The 25,854-nt window shown below is 27.8% G+C and overlaps 3 protein-coding genes across 4 annotated transcripts; 1 reads left to right on the forward strand and 2 right to left on the reverse strand.

The window, feature by feature from the left end:
* Positions 1-3,362: 3,362 nt before the first annotated feature.
* On the reverse strand, positions 3,363-16,939 carry LOC145743655 (zinc finger SWIM domain-containing protein 8-like). 2 transcript variants are annotated; one of them, XM_082561676.1, is made up of 37 exons: positions 16,785-16,939; positions 16,572-16,639; positions 15,785-15,946; positions 14,957-15,104; positions 14,555-14,699; positions 14,119-14,241; positions 13,461-13,650; positions 13,036-13,234; positions 12,710-12,833; positions 12,286-12,426; positions 12,000-12,124; positions 11,698-11,881; positions 11,293-11,449; positions 10,951-11,151; positions 10,707-10,812; positions 10,456-10,573; positions 10,055-10,231; positions 9,598-9,784; positions 9,272-9,363; positions 9,026-9,142; positions 8,697-8,876; positions 8,527-8,593; positions 8,180-8,341; positions 7,881-8,064; positions 7,605-7,764; positions 7,344-7,481; positions 6,971-7,118; positions 6,517-6,740; positions 6,316-6,432; positions 6,068-6,152; positions 5,846-5,937; positions 5,542-5,709; positions 5,246-5,413; positions 5,030-5,171; positions 4,751-4,869; positions 4,401-4,592; positions 3,363-4,318 (listed from the first exon to the last, which is right to left on the reverse strand). In XM_082561676.1, exons 2-37 carry the CDS (start codon positions 16,597-16,599, stop codon positions 4,241-4,243), a joined length of 5,148 nt encoding a protein of 1,715 aa, XP_082417802.1. In that variant the 5' UTR covers positions 16,600-16,639; positions 16,785-16,939; the 3' UTR covers positions 3,363-4,240. The 2 variants fall into 2 exon arrangements, with proteins under 2 accessions (XP_082417802.1, XP_082417801.1); XM_082561675.1 differs by having other exon boundaries at positions 14,957-15,107.
* A 2,385-nt stretch (positions 16,940-19,324) lies between these two features.
* On the forward strand, positions 19,325-22,050 carry LOC145742236 (uncharacterized). The gene is made up of 4 exons (XM_082560020.1): positions 19,325-19,454; positions 19,555-20,093; positions 20,168-20,316; positions 21,009-22,050. Exons 1-4 carry the CDS (start codon positions 19,325-19,327, stop codon positions 22,048-22,050), a joined length of 1,860 nt encoding a protein of 619 aa, XP_082416146.1.
* A 1,181-nt stretch (positions 22,051-23,231) lies between these two features.
* Positions 23,232-25,635, reverse strand: LOC145743454 (beta-1,3-galactosyltransferase 1-like). Its single transcript, XM_082561417.1, has 7 exons — positions 25,425-25,635; positions 25,070-25,323; positions 24,700-24,803; positions 24,298-24,473; positions 24,090-24,219; positions 23,493-23,818; positions 23,232-23,359 (listed from the first exon to the last, which is right to left on the reverse strand). Exons 1-7 carry the CDS (start codon positions 25,523-25,525, stop codon positions 23,317-23,319), a joined length of 1,134 nt encoding a protein of 377 aa, XP_082417543.1. The 5' UTR covers positions 25,526-25,635; the 3' UTR covers positions 23,232-23,316.
* Between the last annotated feature and the right edge of the window lie 219 nt (positions 25,636-25,854).

The raw sequence follows: 25,854 nt of genomic DNA on the forward strand, positions 1-25,854 counted from the left end.
TTTCGATTTAAAATTTTTTATTTTTTTCAAAAAATTTGTATGCAATCTTATTGGCCAAAAATATCACGTGACCTAATGAAACCCAAAATAAAAATTATCTCAAACTTTTGTTCTACTCAAAATTTTCGCGAAATGTTTTATCTTAAAAGTTAGTTAGGCCAATGCGCGTCTAATAAAATACAAAATTTGTGGTTTTGAGATTTCATAAATTTTTAATAAAAGTTTCATAACTTTTATGAATATTAATATTTTCGAAAAATATTTTGTAAACACGGTAATTGGACCTGTGCGGTTCTAACACAACAATTATTTTTCGATTTAAAATTTTTTATTTTTTTCAAAAAATTTGTATGCAATCTTATTGGCCAAAAATATCACGTGACCTAATAAAACCCAAAATAAAAATTATCTCAAACTTTTGTTCTACTCAAAATTTTCGCGAAATGTTTTATCTTGAATGTTAGTTAGGCCAATGCGCGTCTAATAAAATACAAAATTTTAGGTTTTGAGATTTCATAAATTTTTAATAAAATTTTCATAACTTTTATAAATATTAATATTTTCAAAAAAATATTTTGTAAACACGGTAATTGGACCTGTGCAGTTCTAACACAACAATTATTTTTCGATTTTAAATTTTTTTTCAAAAAATTTGTATGCAATATCATTGGCCAAAAATATCACGTGACCTAATGAAACCCAAAATAAAAATTACCTCAAACTTTTTTTTACTGAAAATTTTCAAAAAATGTTTTATCTTGAATGTTAGTTAGGCCAATGCGCGTCTAATAAAATACAAAATTTTAGGTTTTGAGATTTTATAAATTTTTAATAAAAGTTTCATAACTTTTATAAATATTAATATTTTCGAAAAATATTTTGTAAACACGGTAATTGGACCTGTGCGGTTCTAACACAACAATTATTTTTCGATTTAAAATTTTTTTTTTTTTTTCAAAAAATTTGTATGCAATATCATTGGCCAAAAATATCACGTGACCTAATTAAACCCAAAATAAAAATAACCTCAAACTTTTGTTTTACTGAAAATTTTCGCGAAATATTTTATCTTGGATGTTAGTTAGGCCAATGTGCGTCTAATAAAATACAAAATTTTTGGTTTTAAGATTTTATAAATTTTTAATAAAAGTTTCATAACTTTTATGAATATTAATATTTAAAAAAAATATTTTGTAAACACAGTAATTGGACCTGTGCAGTTCTAACACAACAATTATTTTTCGATTTTAAATTTTTTTTTTTTTTCAAAAAATTTGTATGCAATATCATTGGCCAAAAATATCACGTGACCTAATGAAAACCAAAATAAAAATTACCTCAAACTTTTGTTTTACTGAAAATTTTCGCGAAATGTTTTATCTTGAATGTTAGTTAGGCCAATGCGCGTCTAATAAAATACAAAATTTTAGGTTTTGAGATTTCATAAATTTTTAATAAAAGTTTCATAATTTTTATGAATATTAATATTTTCGAAAAATATTTTGTAAACGCGGTAATTGGACCTGTGGGGTTCTAACACAACAATTATTTTTCGATTTAAAATTTTTAATTTTTTTAAACAATTTGTATGCAATATCATTGGCCAAAAATATCACGTGACCTAATTAAACCCAAAATAAAAATTACCTCAAACTTTTGTTTTACTCAAAATTTTCGCGAAATGTTTTATCTTGAATGTTAGTTAGGCCAATGCGCGTCTAATAAAATACAAAATTTTAGGTTTTGAGATTTCATAAATTTTTAATAAAAGTTTCATAACTTTTATGAATATTAATATTTTTGAAAAATATTTTGTAAACAACTTAATTGGACCTGTGCGGTTCGAACACAACAATTATTTTTCGATTTAAAATTTTTTATTTTTTTTCAAAAAATTTGTATGCAATCTTATTGGCCAAAAATATCACGTGACCTAATTAAACCCAAAATAAAAATTACCTCAAACTTTTGTTCTACTCAAAATTTTCGCGAAATGTTTTATCTTGAATGTTAGTTAGGCCAATGCGCGTCTAATAAAATACAAAATTTTAGGTTTTGAGATTTCATAAATTTTTAATAAAAGTTTCATAATTTTTATGAATATTAATATTTTCGAAAAATATTTTGTAAACACGGTAATTGGACCTGTGCGGTTCTAACACAACAATTATTTTTCGATTTAGAATTTTTTATTTTTTTTCAAAAAATTTGTATGCAATATCAATGGCCAAAAATATCACGTGACCTAATGAAAACCCAAAATAAAAATTACCTCAAACTTTTGTTTTACTGAAAATTTTCGCGAAATGTTTTATCTTGAATGTTAGTTAGGCCAATGCGCGTCTAATAAAATACAAAACTTTAGGTTTTGAGATTTCATAAATTTTTAATAAAAGTTTCATAATTTTTATGAATATTAATATTTTCGAAAAATATTTTGTAAACACGGTAATTGGACCTGTGCGGTTCTAACACAACAATTATTTTTCGATTTAAAATTTTTTATTTTTTTTCAAAAAATTTGAATGCAATATCATTGGAAAAAAATATCAGGTGACCAAATTAAACCCAAAATAAAAATTACCTCAAATTTTTGTTCTACTAAAATTTTTTGCGAAATGTTTTATCTTAAATGTTAGTTAGGCCAGTGCGCGTCTAATAAATTATAATATTTTAGATTTTGAAATTTTTATTAATTTTTAATAAAAGTGTCATAACTTTTATGGATATTAATATTTTAAAAATATATTTTGTAAACACGTTAATTTGACCTGTACGGTTCTAACAAAACAAATATTTTTAGGTTTAAAATTTTAATTTGTTTCATTGACTTCTAACAAAAAAATTTTTTCTGCCCTCCAAAGTTTGCGATGTTGTTTTTTCTACCCTCCAAAGTTTGCGATGTTGCAAGTTTTGCGATGTTGCATGAATTCAATTAATGCCTCATAACGCTTCTTGATATTAATTAAGCCTACATACGTAATAAGAAAAAACTTTGTAGTTTTTGTTTTATTGATTATTTGCAGAAAAATCTTTTTCCAAAAACTTTATATACATATGGAACTAATAAACTTTAAAGTCTTAAGTTTTGCTAATGCATAACTTTAATAACTTCGTCACAACTCTGCTAAATATTAATAAACAGTTCATTAATTTTGCGAACATCTTTAGTTGAACCACCGCGCTTAATATTTAAAAACACAATATGTGTTTAAACACCTTTTAAAAAAACATACTCACATCAACAAACACAATACAAAATTTGTTTGAAATTAAATTTTATTCTTTTTAAAAAATTGTTAAAACGAAAACACCAGAAAAATATTTAGATAGGAAAATTAATATTAGATGAGGTTTGTCCATATAAATAAGTTTTAACAGAAATTAAAACGGTATTAGAATAACACTTCAAATATATATTTTTTTGATATTTTGACAAAAACTACAAAATCCCAAAGAAATGTTTGAAAACCTAGTTGGGAATGTTTTTTTTAAATAATTAAAATAAATAAATTTTAGTCCACCTAACAGTGGGAAAAGAGGTAGTAAAACGTTTTTTTAAAGTAATCAGCGAATAATTTACCAATTTTAATTTTTAAGAAGCAATTAGTTTAGGAAAACTAAAAATAAATTTAAATTTTTTTAACAGAACTTTTATAATACCCTGTTGCAATTTTAGAAATTAAACTTCATTAAATAAATATAAATAACCAAAAATTATTTTGTGATTTTTGTAACGATATTAGTTAAACACTTTCAACAAAAGTTGATCGAAAATTAACAGACTCTCATTCATAAAACAACATCAAAAATTAAAGAGTCAGCAAAACAAAAAGTTTATATAAAAAAATTGCCTAAAATTACCTAGGTTTATTTTTAAGAAAGAAAAGTAAAAAGCAGAGTTATTGTTTGGAGAATTTTTTTTTCAAAATGTAGAAAAATAAAGCAATTTATGTCTTAACAATTCAGCACAAGCAACAGTTATTTATTTTACAAATTTTTTTTACAAATAATTTTTTTAATTCAAAATAATTAAATTTACAAACAAATTAACAAACAACAACAAACACATCATCAAAAACTAGATAAAGCATAGATGCAATAACAATTAATGTATAGAAAAAAATTCAAAATTTTTTCAACAATGAAAAAACTTTGTAACAAAATTACTGAAAATGAATAAAAACTAATAAAATAATCTTTTACTGTCCTGAGTTAAAAATACAACCAAAAAATGAAGTTAAATAGCCAAGCCTGCGTTAATTTTTTGCCACAAGTCCTTTTTGCAAGCCTTTGAGCGATGAATACTTTGCAGAACCTGATCAAAAAAACAGTTGTCATTGTTTGCCAAAAATGATTTCACAAAATTTGCTACATTTTTATACATTAACAACCCTTACCTCATTAAACTGAATCATTCCACCAGGAGTCATACAAAATGCATTGCGTGCAGTATGCACAAGAGCCACAAAATCATCGTGATCACTTGTATGATGAATGTGATATAATCTGTTGTGTATGAAGTGGACGTACATGTTTATGCACTTGCTCACAATAGGACTCAAGAATGGGACTCTCAAATTTGTGCAAAGCTGTAAAAATAATTGGTATGTTAAATTTTCATAACATACAATTCTAAAAAAAATACAAACATTTTAGTTATTTGGCCATTTATTATCTCCTCTTGTTGTAATATTTTCACAACTTATATTTGCCCATTGTCATTTAACATTATACTACAAAAAATGACCTGTTGGTTATTGTTCTCTGACAAAAACTTGGCTGTCTCAACAGCAATATCTTGTAGAACAAAGGGTGATGAGACCCCGCCAACTGCTGCCATACAAAACTGTTGCACATACTGCATACCTAAAATTTTATTAATTTTTAAATATTTTTGGTAAAAAATTTTAATAGACAAAGGTTAAAAAATACAAAGCAAAAGTTAAACATAGAATAACATATTGAAATTAGTATATTTTTTATTTTTATATAATTGTAAAATACAGATCAGAAATATTGTTTTTACCTAGTTTGATTGAGAGTTTTAAAATCCACTTAACATCATTAGCATAAGGAGGATTACGGGCATATTTGTTGTTGGGTCGATCTTCTGTTCTTTTTGTCAGTAAATCTAAAGCCAACATTCCTACTCTGAATGCGCTTTGTAACTAAAGAAAAAATTCGTATTTTAGAAGAAGTTAAATTTGCCACAAAAAAATTAAATAAAACAAGAAAAATGAACCTGAGTAGATATGGGGGTAGCTGGTAACTGATGTGGTATGGGTGGTATAGGGGGTGGTGTTTGATGGTGGTGCATGGTACCAGGATGGTGGTGATGGGGATCAGGTAAGAAAGCACCATGGCTGGCATGATATTGGATCGCATGGAGATTAGAAGCTGGCATTGGAACCTTAAAAAAATATTTCAAATTTTAAACTTTTTTTTCTTAATGTCTAATGATAAAAACCGAGAATATTTATTGCTTAAAAAAAATATTTTTATTAAAAATTAAAAAAAATTTTATGACACTTTACCCACCAGGTTAATTGTTGGTGCAGGGTGAATATGCACAGCTGCATATTGATGATGATGAATTTGTGGCAACTGTCCCGGGTTGACCCCTCCCAACTGATGCTCCATCAAAGCAGGGGCAAACTGGTGAAATAAAGGTGCAGGGTGACACTGCAGTTGGGGTAAGCGTGGGTCCTAAGGACAGCAAAAATTTAAAATAAAATTTTTGATAGATTGTAAGTAAAAAAAAATTTAAGTATTTGTTTATTAATTAAAAATTCGATTTTTTTATGATTTTGCTTAAAACAAAAAAAAAAATATATTAACTTACAGGAATACTGATCACACCTCCAGGTAAAACCATTCCACTTACAGATACTGGGATTGATTGAGGAGAATGTTGTGGCATACTTACTACTGGACCTACAATAAAATAAATTCAATCAAGATTTTAAAACCTAACCTAAATTTTAATATTAAAATTGGTTTAACTTAAACCAGTCTTGTAAATTTATCTCATAAAAATCAAAATTAAAAACAAAATAATACATACCAGCACTTGTGGCCACAACATTGTTGTTAGCCGGTAGAGGTAACACTGCAGGTCTCTGTACTTCTGCTTCGTTATTTTCATTCACCTAAATACAAAAAAAAAATTGGAAATTATAATTATGATTTTATAGAAAAGTGAAAAAATTTGAGTAAATAAAAAATTAAAAAGCTTGGGTTTTCAAATTGATTTACAGTAGTTTTTTGACAACATTTTATTCAACCTAAACATCAAAGTTTTAAAAAACTTACGGTTGAATTTATCCATTCCCAGTTGCGAGCAACATCAAACAAAACCTCCGGATATACTCCTCCCCCTCTTCCAGCTTGCTCCACTGCATAACAGGCTTTCTCCAACATCGATGCACCCTAAAGTTAACAATTAAAAATAAAATAAAAAAAACAGAATTAAAAAAAAATTAAAATATAAAACATTTAAAAATAATTACTTACTTGTTCTCTACATTGTAGTAGAGCCCTTTGTATTTCATTAGGATTTAATGCATGGGCATGTGGAAGTACACTTAATGCTAACTCAGCAGCCCTTCTTACGGTTGTACTATCTCTACCCCTTGATGCTCTGTCCGCTAGTGAAGCTGTTTCAGGTGGGGTTAAATGACCCTCCCAAGAATCAACCAAAATGTTTAATGCTGCACTGCCTATCTCCATTGCTTGACCTGTGAATAAAAAAGTTTCGAAAAATTAATAAAAAAATTAAATTCTACAAAAAATTTAGATTTTTTTTTAGTTAAAACAGAAATTGACTTTTAATTATTGTACTAATATCTTTAGAAAATAAAAAAATACACATAAAATAACAATATTTTATTTATTTTTTTTTAATTTAGATTTTCCATGTAAAAATACAATATTAATAACTATTTTTAAATATATTAATTTAACTTACCAGTGAGCCACGATACGTGAGATGAGTAAGTTCTACTCAGCCAGTTAGGAGATACACAATTATGAAGTCCTAATGCATATAAACCTATCTCAAATGCTGCTAACACCAAGTTCCTATGAACACCCGGTTGACTGTTTCCTTGAGGTTGCTAATAAAACAAAAATAAAAATCACAAACTAAAAAAATAATTTTTTTATTTTTTCGGATTAAATAATTTTACCATTTTTGTTGCCTTACAATAAAAAAATTTATCACATATGTTTAAAAATTATAAATATTCTTTTATTCTTCAAATTTAGTATTTGCTTACAATAATATAAGTTTTCCATATAAAAAATTAATTTATTTTTTGTAATAAAAACATAGACAATACCTGCATAAACAATGATGTACTACTATTGCCCCCAGCTTTAACTAAAACATTTTTAGCAAGTTCGAAAAAGAAGTGGGCAGCTGCTTCAGAAGGTTGGTTGGGAATATCTGGAACTGCTATCGAGTTTCTTCCTCGATTCTAAAATTGATTTAAAAATATCGTTATCTCGTATTGCACTAAATTTTAGTACTTTTAAAAATGCAAGTTTAGATTTAGTTTTACAATGAGGCTAAAATAGGAATTTTTTTAATCTTTTTATACCTTCCTAAATGGGTAACCTTTGTTGTTACCAGTCACATTCAAAGCTGGCACATTATGGCGTGGTGGCGAGCGCGTTGCTGGTGGCACTCGACTAATGTCATAATCTCTCTTCGGTTCACCTGAGCTAGCACCAAGAGAGTCAACACTACTGCTACTTCCACTAAAAATAGTAATTTTTATTTCTTAAAATTAAAATGAATTTTTTTTAATAACCACTCTGATAAATTAACAACAAATGATTGATTTATTTTTTTAATTTAAAAAAAATGGGTTTACCTGTCACTACTTGGGCTAGGTGGACATCTTTGTGCTCCCCACATACCCCCACTTGCCCCATTAACAACTCTGGCAAGGGGGCCCTGAGCATTGTTAGCGTTGCCGAGATTTCGTCTTCTAAGTCTGGGTGATGTATCACTTAGCATTGCCTCTTCAGAAGCAGAACTGTTCACATTTGCAATGCCTAAAAAAATTAAAACAATTCTAAAAATTTGTATTTTGTTTTATTTTTTTAACTATTACCGCAAAACTCTTTATTTTTAATTTAAAAAAATTGTAAATAAAAATTTTTTATGTACAATGTTGTTTTCTTTTTGGCCTCACAGTTGGGCTTCTCCAAGAAAGTTTGTTATCTCTTCTGGGAGGACTACACACTGTGGAGGAAGATGGATACTCATCTTCACATGAAGTAGAGGACTTTACGTCTCCATGAGGACCAGGAAGAGAGTTATCTGCATCACCTGCAAATAAATCGTGATTTTTAAATTTAAAACTTTAAAAATAAATTAACAAAAAATCTATAACAAAAATTTGTATGATATTTTTTAACTTGATTTGTTTAGCTTTGGTAAATTTTACATGCTACTAAGCCATATTAAAACAAAACTAGCACAAAAAATTTAAACTAGTCATAGATTATACTTACTGTAATGATGAAGATCATCATCATCTGTACTTAAATCAGCAGGTAACAATCTTGAGGAAGTAGGGGGCTATAAATTAAAAAAAAACACAACATGATTCAGTTTTTGAATAAATAATATTTTACAAATAAAACCAAACATTTACAAAAAATATTCTTCACGAAAATTTTACCTTTGATCTTCCACTTGTGTTTGGTTGATCCTTTGGAGAAGAAGAGAGACACCTAGAAGTCGATGGGGCACAGTTTGATGATGTCATGCCACGGCGAGCAGAGGCACTCGAGCAAGACGGAAACGCTGATGATGCACGTAAATTAGAAGCTAGTGTTTTGTCAAGCAAATTATCCAATATCTAGAAAGTTAATAAAAAAAAAAATTAACAAAAATAAAAAAGATTTAAAATGATTTTTATTATAAAATTACCTGACTTTAATTATATTGATGACTGTTTTTAAATTGTTATATTGTGAATTTGTACAAAGATATGTAAATTTATTTTACCATTCTTAGTTTATGATGTTGATCCTTGTATAGGAGTAACATCTGCATGGCCAATTCTCCTTTTTGTTTCCTTGTTCCTTCACATAATAACGGGTGTTCAGCTTCAGACACATTCACCTTCAAATACACAAAACAAGACATTTAAATAGGCAAATTATTTTACATTTTTTAAAAAACTAAAATTTTTCCCTAAAAAATGTAAAGGTTGTTTTGTTTAAAAAAGTTTAAGTTTTTAAAAATACAAACTTTAAAACTGAGAGCATTAACAGCCGCAGCAAATCCAAGTTCTTGATCACTTGTGTCCCTTCTTCCTCCATTATTTCTACCACTTAGTGATGCTATACAGTATTAATATAATAATTTGAAAATGTTTATTTAAAATATAAAAAATTAATATCACTTTTACTGAATTGCCATTGTGACTGGTTGACTCGATATGCTTAAATTACTTAAATGTATAATGTAATTTTAAATAAATTGTTTAGACACAGCCAAAATTTAACAAAACCAAACATATATTTAAACCTAAAAGATTTTTCAATAAAAAAATTTAAGTTTTGATATCAACTCACGAGTCTGGCAGAATGCATCGAACAAGAAAGTTGCTAACATGAGTGGGAGAACATGTTGAAACTCATGTACTGAGTCGATCGAGTTTAACTCGTGAGCCTTTTCCCTTAACTTTGAGATTTCTTTGGTTCCGAGCGGAAGTCGTTTCATTAAAGTGGCAAGTTCACCTTGTCGGTAAAACAACTTGACCTTGAAAAGTTGGAAAGTTAAAAAAAATACAAAATAAATTAAATTTAGATCTTAAATTTTTCAAATTAAGTTGATAAAATTTTTTTTAAATAATTTAAATTAATTAGATTTAATTTTATTATAAGTTACCAATATTTTTGTAAATATAAATAAATTAGTTTATGGTTATTACCATGTACCATAAATACTCCAAAAAAATAATTAAATTTTTAAAAGTAGGTAATTTGTGTTTTAAAATAGTTTACAATATCACCACACATTTTGAAATACCTCTAATGCTTTACTGCTAGCAGGTAATCTTTTTAGCTCTAAACCCTGCAGGCCAACATCAAAGGCTAGTGAGTGATAACGTTGGTTTTCAGCTAACACAACCGATAAATGTAAAGCTCGCTCTAATGACTTACAAGCATACGAGGTACTCAACTTAATCCACCACTTTTTGTTTCCCTGAATGAAAAAATTTTAAAATAACTAAATTAAAAAAAACTAATTAAAATTAAGTAAAACCTTAAAAAAAATAAAATAGAGTAAAAATTGTTTTAAATATTTTTGTGTTAAACATAATTTAATATTCACGTATCCCAAACAATTCAGATTATGGGTATGTTAAACAGTGAGCTTAACCGTTAACTAAATAAATTTAAAATATAATTTAGCTTATATAAGCTTACAGCTAATGAAGGAGGTTCATTGATCAGTTCCTCCGGTTTTTTAAGAATTTCTTCAGCAAGTTTAACAGCTAATTCACTTGCTTCTTTCGTTCTTCCATGTGTGTATAATGACTCACATCTTAAAATTTACAATATATAAAAACCAGTGACTCAATAATTTTAACTTAAAAAAAATGTAGTATATATATGTGACTATGTCTGAAAAAAAATTCGAAAAAGTTATCTTGAAAAAGTAAAGATTATGAACTTACCTTGTAAATAGAGAATCTAATTCCATTCTGTATCTACTTTGTTCAGTATCTTCACTTGGACTGGTGGAAGGCTTCAACAGATTTAAATCCAAGTTGTCCTGAACTACTGTGAAAACAACTAAGTGTTAAAAAAAAGTTTTTTTCGCAACAACAAGAAAATTTTGAAACAAAAAGTAGTTCAAGTAATAAAAATTTTTAACAAAAATTTATTTAAAAAAAATTAGGTCTTTAAAAGAAATCTTACATTTGGACTCCACAACTTTCTTCTTACTGGAGTCAAACTTGACCGAGTGATGTTTTGTTCGAGTTGAAGCATTACTCGAATGATCCTGATTATCATCTGAGGAGGATAAAGTAAACTGCACGGGCGAGCAAGCAGAAGAGCAACCATCATCCGATGTAAAATCAAGAGGAGATTCAGCAACCTCCCATCTACTTGTAGCAGCTATGTAAAAAAAATTAAAAAATTAGGATATTGTTTACAATATTTTTTTATAAAACTATGTTAATATAACCTTGGTACACATGAAAACTTTACAAACATTAAATACTATTTTTTTTTAAATTTAAAAAAAAAATTGAATACCAATATGTAGATTGCCGATGTCTCGTTCGATACAAGAGTCATCACTTCCACTCCCAGTATCAGTTACCTTCTTTGTTCCGGAAAACAACTTGGTATTGTTGGGGTTTGATCTCAATACCCCAGTCCTAGATCCTTGGTGCTTTATTGAATTATCGAACTAAAATAAATTAAAAATAATAAAAAATAGTTCATAAATGATACATATTAACATGAATAATATCAAAATATTGAATACAATTATGGAAGAAGAAAAAGAAAAAAAAAATTTAGGCCAATTTAATAACCAACTATCAAAATTAATTGGTAGTTAAGTTTTATTGCAAGAATAATTTAAAAATATAATGTATCTAAAACAACCATTCAATTATGATTGTTATAATAACAAAAATGAAATGTCTGTTGTACCTTGTCTGCTGACTTGGCCGCACCTCCTTCTCTACTTGAATTAGATTTAGTCAGTTTCTTTGATTGACACTTCTTCCTTGCAATATGAGTGCATAGAGAAATGTCAGTTCCACTCCAATCAAAAACACAAACCTCCAATGCAGGCTTGAAACCAGTAAATATAATCAGGTGACTGTCTTTGTATCTAAATATAACAAAAAAAAAAAAATTATATAAATATTTAATAATTTTTCAACAAAAATTTTAAAATAGTTAAAACAATACAAAAATTAATTACATATAATTAAAAAAATTTTTCTTACTTTCCACGCTTTATGATTTCTATGGTTTTGTCATGAAATTGCGTAAGTCTTGCTCTGAGCTCACTTTTCCGAGTTTCAGTATTGCCAGATGGATCTAAAATCACAGCTCTCCACAATGAAACAATCTAAATACATATAACAAATATTTCCATCAAAAATAAACACAAATCAAGTTTTTAATAATTTTACTTAAAACACATCAAAATATATTTTTTTAAACTACCATATAGCTGATTCATGTTATAGAAATATGTATCCAAATAAGAAACACAAATACCCTATTTACCTCGTCACACATACTAGCTGCAGCATGTTGAGCTATCTCGGAGCTGATATTATTTGAAGGTCGATGTGAGCTGCTATGTCCTCCACAACCACTCTGTAAGTAAGATGATGATGTGCGTGTGTTATACCACCATACTGCCACCTAAAAAAAAATAAAATCAGTAATTAATAACAACAACAAAAAAGAAAAAATGCTTGCAGGTAAAATTATTATAAAAATCAAAATCCTGGATGAGGTAACTAAATACAGTTCTCAAAATTTTTATTATTTATTTTATTTTTTTTTAAAAGTGTTTAAATCAAAAAAGCAGAGTAATTAATTCCTGATTAATACACATATAACATCAGGTCATACTGTAAACAATCAAAATTTCAGTCAATAAAGTTCAAGTTACATAAAAGCAAGCCACTCCAAATCAACTTACTTGTTCAAACATGAGGCATTGTTCTGTGACAATGTCCAACAATGGGACGGCGTTCGAATCTCGTCGTTTTAACATCTCTCGAACGATGCTCAACAAATTCCATATTCCTTCTGGTTCTCTTCCACTAGTTTAAAAATAATATCAAAATTTAATTTTTAAAAAAATTCCGAACAAAACTTTTAAAAAGATAAAAAAAAATTGATATTAAGATTTGTGAAGTAAATATTAAGATTTGTGATCTTTACATCATGTTAATAAATTTTTTTTTAAAAGATTTCTTAGTACTACAGAGAAGAATTTGTTAGTTTAAGATAACACCTACTTACCGAAGTGGTCTTAACAGACTAGAGTACTCAGCAGCAGCAGGAGGTTCTGTTGATGATAGATAAAGTGAATTAACATCACTGTAAACAATCGGTGTCGGTCCACAAAATTTGACCAACGTTTTCTTGATGTTGTCGTTCAAAGCATGCTCATCTAAATACCACAAACTCTTGTCCGACATGCTAGGTCCCGCTGTAGGGTCTGTCAATAAAATAAAATGATTTTAAGATGCACAATTACTGTAAAATTTCAGTAAATTAAAAAAAGTTACATTTTAAAAGTATGATATGCAAAATTGTTACTAAACTTGACAAGGCCAAATGATATGCTTTTCTGTGATTTACCAAAAAACTTATCTTCTCTAATAATTTTACCCAACTCAAATTGATAAACCCACACTAGTTTTATTTTAACATTATTTACTTACCTGGAGCACCACTCAAAGTGTTAATCTCAGTCGAATGAGAAGAGAGAAGCTCGTCAAGTAACCTTTGAGCAGTTGGGAGGATCTGCTGAGGAAGTTCACTGATGAGGTATTGAGCAAACTTCTGAAGTTGATCTCTGCGGAGTCGGGATAATGATTCTGAGACAGGAGCACGCAGACATACTGACACAGGCTGTAGTTACAAATAAATTATGTTAAAAAATAACTTGTAAATTATGCAAAATAATATGACTCTTAAATGTTATAAATACTAACTCATTTAAAATTAATAAGCTGTAAAACAACCGATTAAAACCAATACAAGTTTTAAAATGTATTTTATAATTTATATATATTGTGGAACATGTAATTTTCCTTTAACAAAACCTTAACGAAATGACTCATTTTAACCAGAGCAAAATTGTAACCGCAAATTAACTATTTTAAGGAGTAAAAAAATTTATTTTGAAGTTTTTATTTTAGTGTTTTTAGTCAGAATATACAGTAATTGTAATTTTAAAACATATGCTTGTTATGTAACCTCCACATATGGTTCAGCAATACATAGTTAAAAAAATATTATATAAATTTAATATGCTATAAAAATAAACAAAATAAATTATACGAAAAGTCGTTTAAAAAGATAGAAAACAGGTTTTACTTGTTGGATTCTGACAAGACAGAGAGCAACTACATGTGCACACCATTTTGCTGCTGATCCACAATTACAACTACATGAAGTTATTCTACATCGATCAAATGTTACGGCTACAGAGCAAGGACCCTGTGATAAAATCAAAAAAATAAGAAAAAAATAGAGTTTTTTTAATTTTGTGCAAATAAAGTTTAAAAATATGAAAAAACCTAAAAAAAAAATCATCTTAATAAACACACTTATTAAAATTAAAAAATAACAATATATGTGATAAAAAAAACAATGATGTTGTTTTAAAAAACTCTAAAGGTCAAGGATATAACTCTAAACAAAGTAGTACATTAAGCAATAAAAACAGCAAAGCACAAATAATAACACCACAAAATACACAAAACCCGATTTAATTTCACTGTTTTGTGTTTATTTAATACAGACAAATTGCCTTATTCATAGAGCTCGATGGTGAAATAACATTTCCACAAAGATGAAATCCAATCTGAAGAACGTTCCGAACACATTTTCCTCGCACCAAATGTTCTCCTTTATTAAACTCATCTGGACTTCCATTTGCCAAGCATGAATACAACCTTCAATTTTAAAAAAATTAATTTATAACTAAGTTTAAGAACAATTTAACAATTAATCTACCAAAAAATATAGAAAATTCATTTAAAATAGAATAAGGTAATAATAAATAATTGTTAAAAAATTTAAATGTTTAAGTATAAATCTTACTTGAACTATAAAACTAAATAAATGCCATAGGATTATCCTTTTTAAGCAGTCCAAGTATTATGATATATACCAATAACCCCAACAGTAAATATTTGAACCAATTATTAACCTGATATCTTCTTCATTGTCTGGAAAACTCCAAAAAGCGATTCGAAGTTGGACGTTCTCAGGAACAGGAGGATACATCTTTTCAACTTGCTCAAACGGAATGTGAAGAGCAACAGCTTGTGCTGATAATTCAAGCAGGGAAGTGACGCCTCCTTAATGGTAAAACACATATATATGTTTAATTAAGCTTAATCTTGTTGAAAATGCTTTATATTTTTTAAAGTTACAATGTTTTTGTTAAAAACTAAAAATTTAACATAGATTAACTATATACAGACTTTTTTGTTAAAAATAAACTACAAATTTGTTTTAAAAACGGATAATCAACTGCGGAAACTGATACAACGGTGTCAATATTTTCAAAAACCATTAAATCAAAATAAATAATTCATTTGTGACAAAATCCAGTTAAATACCATTGGATTAGTTGATTCAAGCTATTAACAACACTATATCAGGAAGTGGGTGGCACTTCCTCTATTAAACAATAACAACTCGCACAATTAATAACATGTAAGGTGGATTCTGAATTATCCAACTGTTAACAGCTGTTTATAATTACCCAATATTAAAAAAAAATGTTACTTGGATAGTTAACAGTAGTAATATAATAGTCAAAACATTTATAATGGGGTTACATTGCCATACTCTTATGCAAAGTAAAATAAACAATGTTTTTGTTTCAAAACACAAATTATTTCAATTTATCAAGTTAAAAGAAACAAAAAAATTAAGTTTGCTATAGAAATTGATTTAATTACATTAACAGTTAATGCAACATAAACTGTTATCAAAATGTGTCAAGATCTTCTTTAAAACAAAATCTCACCATCACATTTATTTCCATCATTTTTTGCCACCAGTGAACTATTTTGTCTCCTCCATCCCCTCCAATTTGTGCAAAAACTCTCCGGTTCACTGGTCCACGAACAAATTGATTCGTCATCAAATCTGTCGCTGTCCTCAAACGAGAAACCTTCCTCAGCAGCAACTTTCAAAAAAATTAATTTGTTCTTTATTTTTTAAACACGAATTGTGAGTTCTAAACACAAGTATTATAGATTTAATTACAGTATTTTATTAAAATAAAATAGTTGTGTATAATGTCAAGATATATAATTTAACCTTATTTAAAGTTACCATTGATTGATATTATTAAAAAATAATAAAAAAAGTATTTAATACAAACAAACATTAAAAGGAAGCTCAAGTTTTATTTAGTTTAATTTATGAACTAACATTGATAAACTGATTTAGTCATTTTATAATGCTGTATTGACTTAAACTAAGCATTTCCTTTTCCTGGTATGAGCATTAAACTGTCAGTAAATAATATCAAGCTTATATTTTACATTAATTAGGTGTTAAATATCAATTATTATATGAAAATCTGTAAATCAAACTAACAATTTGTTGTTTAATTTGACACATAATTATTAATTATAAAAATGAATTCGATAAATAATTTGCCCTTTGTACCATTATAAAATATGTTTTTTAAATGTTAAACTAAATGTGTATTTTAAGTGTTAAACCTTGGTGCAAATTACACGATTGCCATTTTAACAGATATTTTAGTATTTAGAATTTATTAAAATTGTTTTTTAATTGTTTACCTTCTCCACCTGCTTCCCAATTCTCCATTTTGTTACTTCAACTTTGCTTTTTTGTTGAGCAGATAAATCTAAAATTGATATAGGCCTGTTACATATTTTTTAGCTTACAACATATACTTTAAGTTAAGTTGATTTACCAAATACAAAATGCAAGCATTTTAAAATCAATAAAATTATTAAAAAAACTATTTTTTTTTTAAATCATAGACAAACCTGCTACAAACCAATTGTTCAATTGTGTTTATGCATGAATTTCAACTTCCTAATTATTGACTGTTTTCTTGATTCTATTTTAAATTATTTTGTACTTAAATTTACAATTTAACTTTTAAATTGATTCTTTTAAATACAAGTTGCCAAAAAATTAACCTATACCCTAAATATAAATTCAACTATTAAGAAAGACTTGGTGGCATCACATTTAGTAAAAAAATGTTATTGTACTGTTTAAATCTTGACTAAACTTTATTCAACAAGCAGCTGTTATGTATAGAAATCATTTAAATCGTGATTTGCGTCCGACTGACAAACGGTTTTAAATGACATTAGTCTTTTTAGTCAGGTAAACATACTTTGACACGACCTCGCCAAACATTTATTTAGAATAAACCAACTAACTAATGACCAGTGAATCATATCTAAAAAAAATTTTATATTATAAAAATATGACTAACTTGATTATCAACTAAACAAGTTAGGCTTCTAGATTAAAAAAACTGCCAGCACACAAAATACGGTTGCCAAAAAAGTAGATGCGTCATAATAGAGACGCCGCAAAGCCTTTCTTCTTTTTGTTTGTCCTACCAGCTGATCGAAAGCTACTCTCTTTGTTGATATTTTATCGATTTAAAATCCAGAAAAAAATGGTGGTACCTAAAATGTGCACTTTTTATCTGCTTTCATTTGCAATACAAAATTCATATAAAGCATTACATTAATTCAAAAAATGTTTATTTGAATGAAAAACGGCAAGTTGTCAACTTTAAAAAATTAAGTTTTACATGAATAGGTTCCAACAAATCAAGTGTGGGCACGCCAAACGACTTTAACTTTTTGTATAAATAGTGACAAGCCATCTATAATTTATAAATTATTAAACAAAATTAGGAAAGCCAAATAAAATAACACATGGTTATTAAATTAATAAAACTAAAGGCAGTGATTGCACTTCTTCTTAAAAGTTAATAAAGTTTTCGAAAAATGATAAATTTTTATAGTCATTTTTAAAAAAGGTCTAAAAAATTATAAATTATTTTTAACAACACAAAAAAAGCAAAAATATTTTTAATTGATGTAGAAGAAACTTGAGCTAAAAGAGACAAAAAATCTAAAAAAATACAAAAATGATGAATGTAAAATGAAAAATAAAAAATGGAGGAAATATAATATTTTAAAGATTATTATTTACTATTCTTTATTACATTATGTTTCTGGTAATTTACTGATTTAAAAAATATTTAATTATTAATAAAATATGAATCATTTTATACCTTTAAAAAATATAAAAAATAATAATATTAGTAGCTTAGGCTATAAATTTTTGTAATGTTTTATTAATTTATATAAATTTAAATTTATTAATGGGTCATTTAATAACAATTAGCATTTAATTTTTTGTTTTTAACAACTTTATGTTAAAAGCAACTAATAGAAAATGTATTAATACCCTCACAATCTTTTAAGAAACAATTTTTGCCAAATCCTTTCAACAAGAAAAAATAGGTAATATTAAAAAGCGTTTCGTTTAAAACATGCATTACGGAAACAACTTTTTTTTTTTTAAATTTATTAAAAGGATAACGTGATGTTGCTCAACAAATTTTAACAAGTGAACAATATCATGAGACGTGACTTTACAATTATTACGCCGCTCGCCGCTATACTTTATTGGACTTGTTATATTTATGTAACTTGTCAACTGATCAAAGCGCGTCAGTAGCGAGCGCCCTAAATGATATCATAGCTTTGCTAAGTAATAATAAAGAGCCATTTGTATTTACATTACAGCATCACGTACTGTTTTAATCGAATTTAATGATACTTAGTGAGCAATACTTAACAATCAGGAATAATTTAAGTAATGAGCGATCGTAATGAATAATGTTAGCTGATGATATTCTATTGAATAATTCATAATTAACTTGTTTTCTCACATTCATATAGACAGATTTAAGTTAGAAAAAATTATATAGAAATTTTAAGTAGAACAATAGTTAAATTGTATTTAATTGAAAAGTGTTTAATTTACATATGGTTGTAAAAATAAAAGCAACAATTTGCGCCTTAGAGCAAGATAAAAAATAGAATATTATTTGAATAACAGCACATTGCTTTGTAGATTATCTTAGAATACTATGTAGCTAAAACGAAATTCTCCATTACTTTTAACTGGTAACTTGGTTTTTAAGAATTTACAGCAACGTAAAATTAGACGAATTTCAACGCAGAATAGTTCGTGTACGTACTAATTATAACAGCAACCTATAACTAAGGTGTCCGCAATTTTAAGCTAATTTATTTCCGATGCTGATCATTACGGTTCTCGCTTTATCAATTTATGGCTTTTAAAAGTGTCATTTTGCAAGCTGTTTGCGAATTTACTTTCAAGTTAAAAATAATTTAAAGTCGGCATTGCACATTCAAGTGGCAATTTAGGTTCATCAAGTAAATTACCTCGGATCTAGCTTTAAACTTTTTGAGACAATTATTTACACTTTGTTTAAGTGTGTTTTGTTTTGCTATAGACTTTTTAAATGGAGACGAGAATAACAGCAAAGTTAGTAATATTTTTATTAATTTATGTCAAAGGCAGTTTATCTGTGGATATTATTGTTCATCTAACGTCATCAACAAATGTAACCTATTTCTTCAATAATGCATCAGGTATGACTAATATATATATATAGAACAAATACTTGTTTGCTAAATAAACTATACAGAAAATGTAAATGTCTAAAAAGTCTTCTGTTTAATTTTCGTTTAGTGCCAAGTCGCTCTACAAAATATCTAGCATCAACATCAAGTCCAGTATACATAAACAAAACAACAGACTCTAAAATTAACTTAACTTCAACATATTTAACACAAGATGAAAACGTTACAACATTAGTGCAATCTACTAGTTTAATTTGTATAAACGAAAGGGGAAAACGTATTCCTGATCGAAAAAGTGAAGAAATTTGTTGTCGCCAAGTATACAATAATTTTAAAAGGAGGTGGCTCCAAGGTGGCAAATCCTTGGCCGAATTATTACAAAATTTAAAAGATTGGAACTGTACGGAGTTTCTTTTAGAATGCAAGACCAGAATATTTAATTTTAATTCTTTTACAAAGCTGATTTACGAAAGAGCATGCAATCGAACAATATTTCAAAATATGTGCTCAAATGATGTCAAGGAATACATAGGAAAAAACAATTTAAGCGTAGTTAAAATTTCTACAAACAATAGTTGGAATATTCTAATTGAACGTTTGGGTAGCATTAATCCCAATTCCTTGAACAAACTACCGCCATGTGTTCAGGTACTTAACCTATACCTTGTTTCAAGTAAGCATGCTAGTTTGAATTTTGCATTTAAAACATTAACATTTTGTAGGCTGCATTATATGACACGGTTCAACCCTTCGGAGGTTATCATGAACTTGTTACAGTATTTTTGCCGTTCTGTGGAATTGTGTGGTGTGGATTAGATGGTCGAAGTGTACGTGACCGTGATACTACCTTGTGGATGTGTGCTTCGCAAGGGTAAGTACTTACAAGTTTTGCTTATCAAATTTTGGTGTTTTGCCACATTTAAAGATGAACCCCGGGCATAACATAACTTTGGACAACCCAAACCAGCTACATTTACGCCTAAAAACACTTAAATTGTCCATTGTCATTGGATCAAGTAAAACTTCTTGGACATTCTAAAAAAAATGTAAAAATGATCTAATTTAAATAATAACTAATAATGCTATATTTTGTTTATTAAAAAATTTAATAAAACGTAATTTCAACAACAAATCGATAACAACCAAAGTGTATAAAAAGCAAAGCGTGCTTTCAAATAGAAATGAGATAATGTATATGATATACTAATTGCCGAAATTAACAGTACAATTATATTTAATAACAAGGAAGTTTATATTTAAAGCCGATTTAATACGTATTCACTTCATAATTTAACACACGACCTTTATTATGTGTTGTGAGTAAGTTTATATAATATAAGTTTATTTGTTTTAATTAATCAACAAGCTTACAATGTTTATTGATTTTAGATACTAATAATATTAATTGTCTATTACTACAACTTATTGCATTTAAAATTGAAAAATAAAATAAATTATTATGTAAAATGTTTTAAAATTCATTAGCTTTTTTTGTAAGTTAATTATAAATATTGTAAAGAAATGACAAATCTCGCTTTGTATTGACAACCTGTGTTTTTTTAGATGTCGCAATGGATTGATTGCCACGATATCTATAACGATACTACTGTCGTTGATCATTACCCTTACCAATGGATGCGTGGTTTATTTTATTGCAAGAAACCGGGGACTAAGAAATAGTCAGGGAATTTATAAGCTGTCCTTAGCTTGTGCGGATTGTATGGTTGGCGTTATCGTTCTTCCATCGTTTGCTTATACACTGCATCGTATCGCTTATAAACCTCAACAGCTGGGGGCGCCATACAATACCACTGACGTCATGGGAAACGTTGTGACGTCATATAAACCCGGGGGATTTTTTGGGCAGAATTTTAGTAGAAGTTATTTCAACGGCATTGGATTTTTTACAACTCTGTCCATTTCGGTGTCGATCTCAACCTTGATGTTGGCAAGTTTTGATCGGCTTGCCGTCGTTAGAAAACCACTTAAATATCATTTAGATGAAGCTAAATCATTGGCCATTAAGTCGGTAGCTGTATTGTGGCTGATTGAGTTTGTAATTGCGCTGTTACCAATAGTTGTACCCAACCTTCAATACCAACTCGTGGCGTCTATTTTAATGGCCCCAGGTGGTCAAAACTCAATATACATGTACTTAGTACAGTTTGCTGTTCCGCTATTGCTAATGTGGGCAACATCGATCTCAACTTGTGGGTTCACGTTTAATCACGCGAGGGGGCGCGATCTTACTGTTGAATGGATGCTAGCTAAAACACTTTCGATAATGGTCGGGGTTTTTACGCTCAGTATGCTCCCTGTGTTATTATCGGTGCTCGGTTCACTGTTTTTAAAAGGAATATATTACCACAGACCAGCCACACTGAACTATGATAGTGCAATGGCGTTCGTAACTTTCGAATATATAGCCGTGGTAACGTTGCTAAGCAACAGTATATGGAACTTTGTAATTTACAGTGCGCGCAACGAAACTTTTAAAAACCTAATTCGAAGAATGTGTGGAAGGTTATTTAAAACTGTCGAAAACTCGTCAATGTCGACCAAGAGCTCTCACGCGGTTACTCCTCGCCACGAAGAAGGGGTATGACATCATCCCGAAATTGTCACGTGATTAGAATAGTTAAAGCTACACTAAATTTTTCCATTTAAATTATTTTCTTAAATTGTTTTTTTTTATTAATCCTTCTTGTTTTACTTCAACTTATTTGTTTTAAGGTGTTATCTGTACATAGTTATCTGTGTAGAGTTCAAAAACTCATTTTTTTTAATTATTCTGTATTAAATATTATCACAATACAAATATAAATATTAAAAAAAATATCGTGTTTTTACAAATAATTTAAATATCTTGTTAAAAAAGTAAATATAGTAAAAGAAAAAGTAAGCGCAGTTATTTTTATATGGAAAATATTAACTAGCGAGTAACTGTCATTTTAAAACACATCATAAGAAATTAAAAGGACTAGTTATGGTTCGAAATCTTAGATTTCGAAACATATTGTCATTGTCCGTATATTTATTTTTATTTTTATTCTTACTAATCCGAATTTTGAAATCGAATAACTTTTGATTTTGTGTATATTAATTTTTAAAATTTTAGTATGTTGTTTATTATCATATTGTGTTTCAATCCTCCTATTTTGATAATTTAAATATAATTAATTAGTAATTAATAGGTGTTTGTTTATTAAAATTTAGAGATCGTTATTAAGGTTTCAAATTTTAGTCAGTTATATATCATAATATTAATAACTCGAAAATGGATTAAAAATTTAATTTTTGTTTGTTTATTATATTTAAATTCTTGTTTGTTTATTAAAAATTAAAGTTTGATATTAAGCATTTAAAATTTAATATAATGTATTTTATGATATTAGTAATTAAAATACATGTTTAAAAAATAATTTTTGTTTGTTTATTTTATTTAAATGCTTGTTTATTTATTAAAAATCAAAAATCAATTTTGGGAATTTAAAATTTAGTAAAATGTATATCTTGATATTAACAACATAGAACTGGGTTAAAAAATTAATTTTTTTTGTATAATATATATAAATGCTTGTTTGTTTACTAAAAATTAAAGATATGTAAAATTCTTAGTTAAGGTGTAAGTATATTTTTTTTGTTTATAAAAATTTATGCTAAACATAATCAAATAATTTCGAACCATATTTTATTTATCAAATAAATCTAGTTTTCTTATTTTTTTCGCAACAACAAATCCACTTTTGTTTGGGTAACTATTGGTTTTGAAGTGCTTTAGTGTAAGCCTCATCTGAATCTAAACCTCAAAGAAATAACAACTTGTGGTTCTACAGCGCCCTTTGCGGTTATATAATATGTTAAAGGTAATTTAGAGGTGGATTCCATTGGCATTGAATTGAAGCAAAGAGTTTCTTTAAAATATTACATTAAAAAATTTATTTCAATAACCAAGTTTGATTTTAGGTTTAAGCGTTTTTGTAATTAAAACTTTATAAATAAAAAACGGTTAACTGGTAATAACAGCAATTAACATAAAATATTTACCCATTTAATTGTTGCCTAAGTTGTTCAGTTTTTTGTGCCAGCAACCATTGAGCCATCATTTTACCATCTAGTAAATTATCCGTATTTGAAATGTAAACGCATTCATTTCGATCCATATTTCCAAGTTCTATACCGCTTTTTGTACGCAAGATGCCAGTTAAAACCACATCATCTACACTTAAATCCATAAGCGTGTCTAAAGATACTTCGTGTATTTCTGTCAGACTTTTCCGTGACATTCCATAACAAGGACCCAAACAATAAGGTGGAAAGTATGTGTGATTGTACAAAGCAAATGGTATTGACCATTTCCCGTTGCGCTTTAGCTAAACAATAATAAACAAATGTGAAAGAAGCTTAATGTAACTTACAACTTAAAGTGGGTTATATTTTATTAGATACTCTAAGTGATGAATTTAAAATAGTACCAAATGAAAGCTAATTTTTAGTTAATTTTTTAGTTTGCTAACTTTGAAAATAAAAGATTTTAATTATGTGATCCGTTTTTTTTAATATATATATTTTTAAATATAATTTCAATGTAACTGTAAAAATAAGATAATTTGTTTTTAACTATTTCTTAAAATCCAAAAATACCTTAGCATGTAATCTTGTTTGGCGTCCACATTCAATCTTATGAGTGGGTTCATTGTTTTTGTATCTTCTCGCTATTTTGTACAAATTTAAAAAGATATCATCGTCAGCGCTGATTATATATTTCGTGGACCTGCAAAACAAAAACAAAAACATTAAATAATTAAATAAAATAATTAATAAAGTTAATTTGAATCAAAAAGGAACTTACTTGCAATAAGAATGTATCCAGTTCATTCCCATTACAGTTTTGATTGTTAAATTTTTGTAGGAATCAACAAATGAACCTAGTATGATGTCATCAAATTGTCGAACCTCATTAATTACCTTGACAAGTGTGTTATTAACATCTTCCGAAGGAACTCCCAACAGGAAAAATGTTCTAACCTAAAATGTAATAAACGGTTTTTATTTTGTAATTGTCATAAGCTAGTTCTTATAATACTAAATTTTGCAAGTTTTTTTTGTAATTTTGCAAGTCTTTTAGGTTTCCAAAGAAATTGGTAAACTTATATTTTTTGGTTAGGCAAAAAAAGCATTAGTTTTGTTCCAGGTTTAAATATTTTGCAAATGCAATCAATTTTTTGTATGTATTTGTAAGTAATATGCTTACCACAGTGTCAGAAACATTTTTAATGCTTCCCCACGTTTCTCGAATAAGTTTTCGATGATGAAAATGGTCTACGCTACTTTTTACCAAGACCGCGATTTCAATACCTAAGGTCATAAAATACATGATAAAAATGTTAATAATGTCGTACCAAGCCGTGTATGGTGGATTAAAACCGCAAAATACACCCTTGGCAAAATCTGCTACCCCTTATCAAACGTTTTATGGATGCTATGCTATATTGTACAAGCATTTTTTGTTTAAACATAAAACACAAATACACAATAGAAACATATTTATTAAAAAACAATATTAAATGATTGTAATTAAATGACTTATGAAAACGTTTTTTTGGCCTTATAAAAGCACTTACCTAATTTACATGATGTGTTGCTTGGTTGAAAAATAAGAGTGTTATTAAATGTTGATGCGTCAGGTATTTCATTATACATTTCATCAGTTTTTACATCGCGCCTACTTTGCCAGAACCTTAGCGGTATAATATTAGTGGTCGGTTGTTCGATTGCCCTTGCCGATGACGTCACCATACTTGTTATAGGCAAAATTTGTTCATTTTGAGATTTAAAAGTTAATTTTGCAGTTTCCCCGTGAAATGCTGGAACTGATCTAAGTTTATAAAAAAAGGTAATCATAAAGTAGCTGTTTATTTTTATAACAATTTAATTAATTTTTTTAACCACACTGTGAATTTAAAAATGCTCCCATACTTTATAATCAGCCAAACCACAAACAGAACTCCAGAAAATCGAAGCACAAGCCTTCTATTGATTGAATTGTAATGTCGCTTTAAATGATATAAACGTTGCATTTTTTAATTTAGTTTCCTCATGAAGATAGTTATAAATTCCTTCTTTTGTTGGCATATAACATTTTCTAAACCTTACTTAAAGACATACATGTATCACATTTCAGTTTTATGGTAACTTTATGCAAATACAACTTATTTATTGGCTGAACTATATGGTCAGCTGTCATTTAATACTATAATATTACGCTAAACCTTTAATAATTTTCGATATTTATTCAAATAACACTAACCGGTGTTCATTTTTTGATAAATTACATATAGCGATAGCTAGTAACACGGTTGAGTAGGTAGTGTAATTTTATTCTCCTTTGTGAATAAAAAAATGTCGC

The sequence above is a fragment of the Corella eumyota genome, chromosome 2 (genome assembly GCF_963082875.1).
Source record: "Corella eumyota chromosome 2, kaCorEumy4.1, whole genome shotgun sequence".
NCBI classification, from domain to species: Eukaryota; Metazoa; Chordata; class Ascidiacea; order Phlebobranchia; family Corellidae; genus Corella; species Corella eumyota.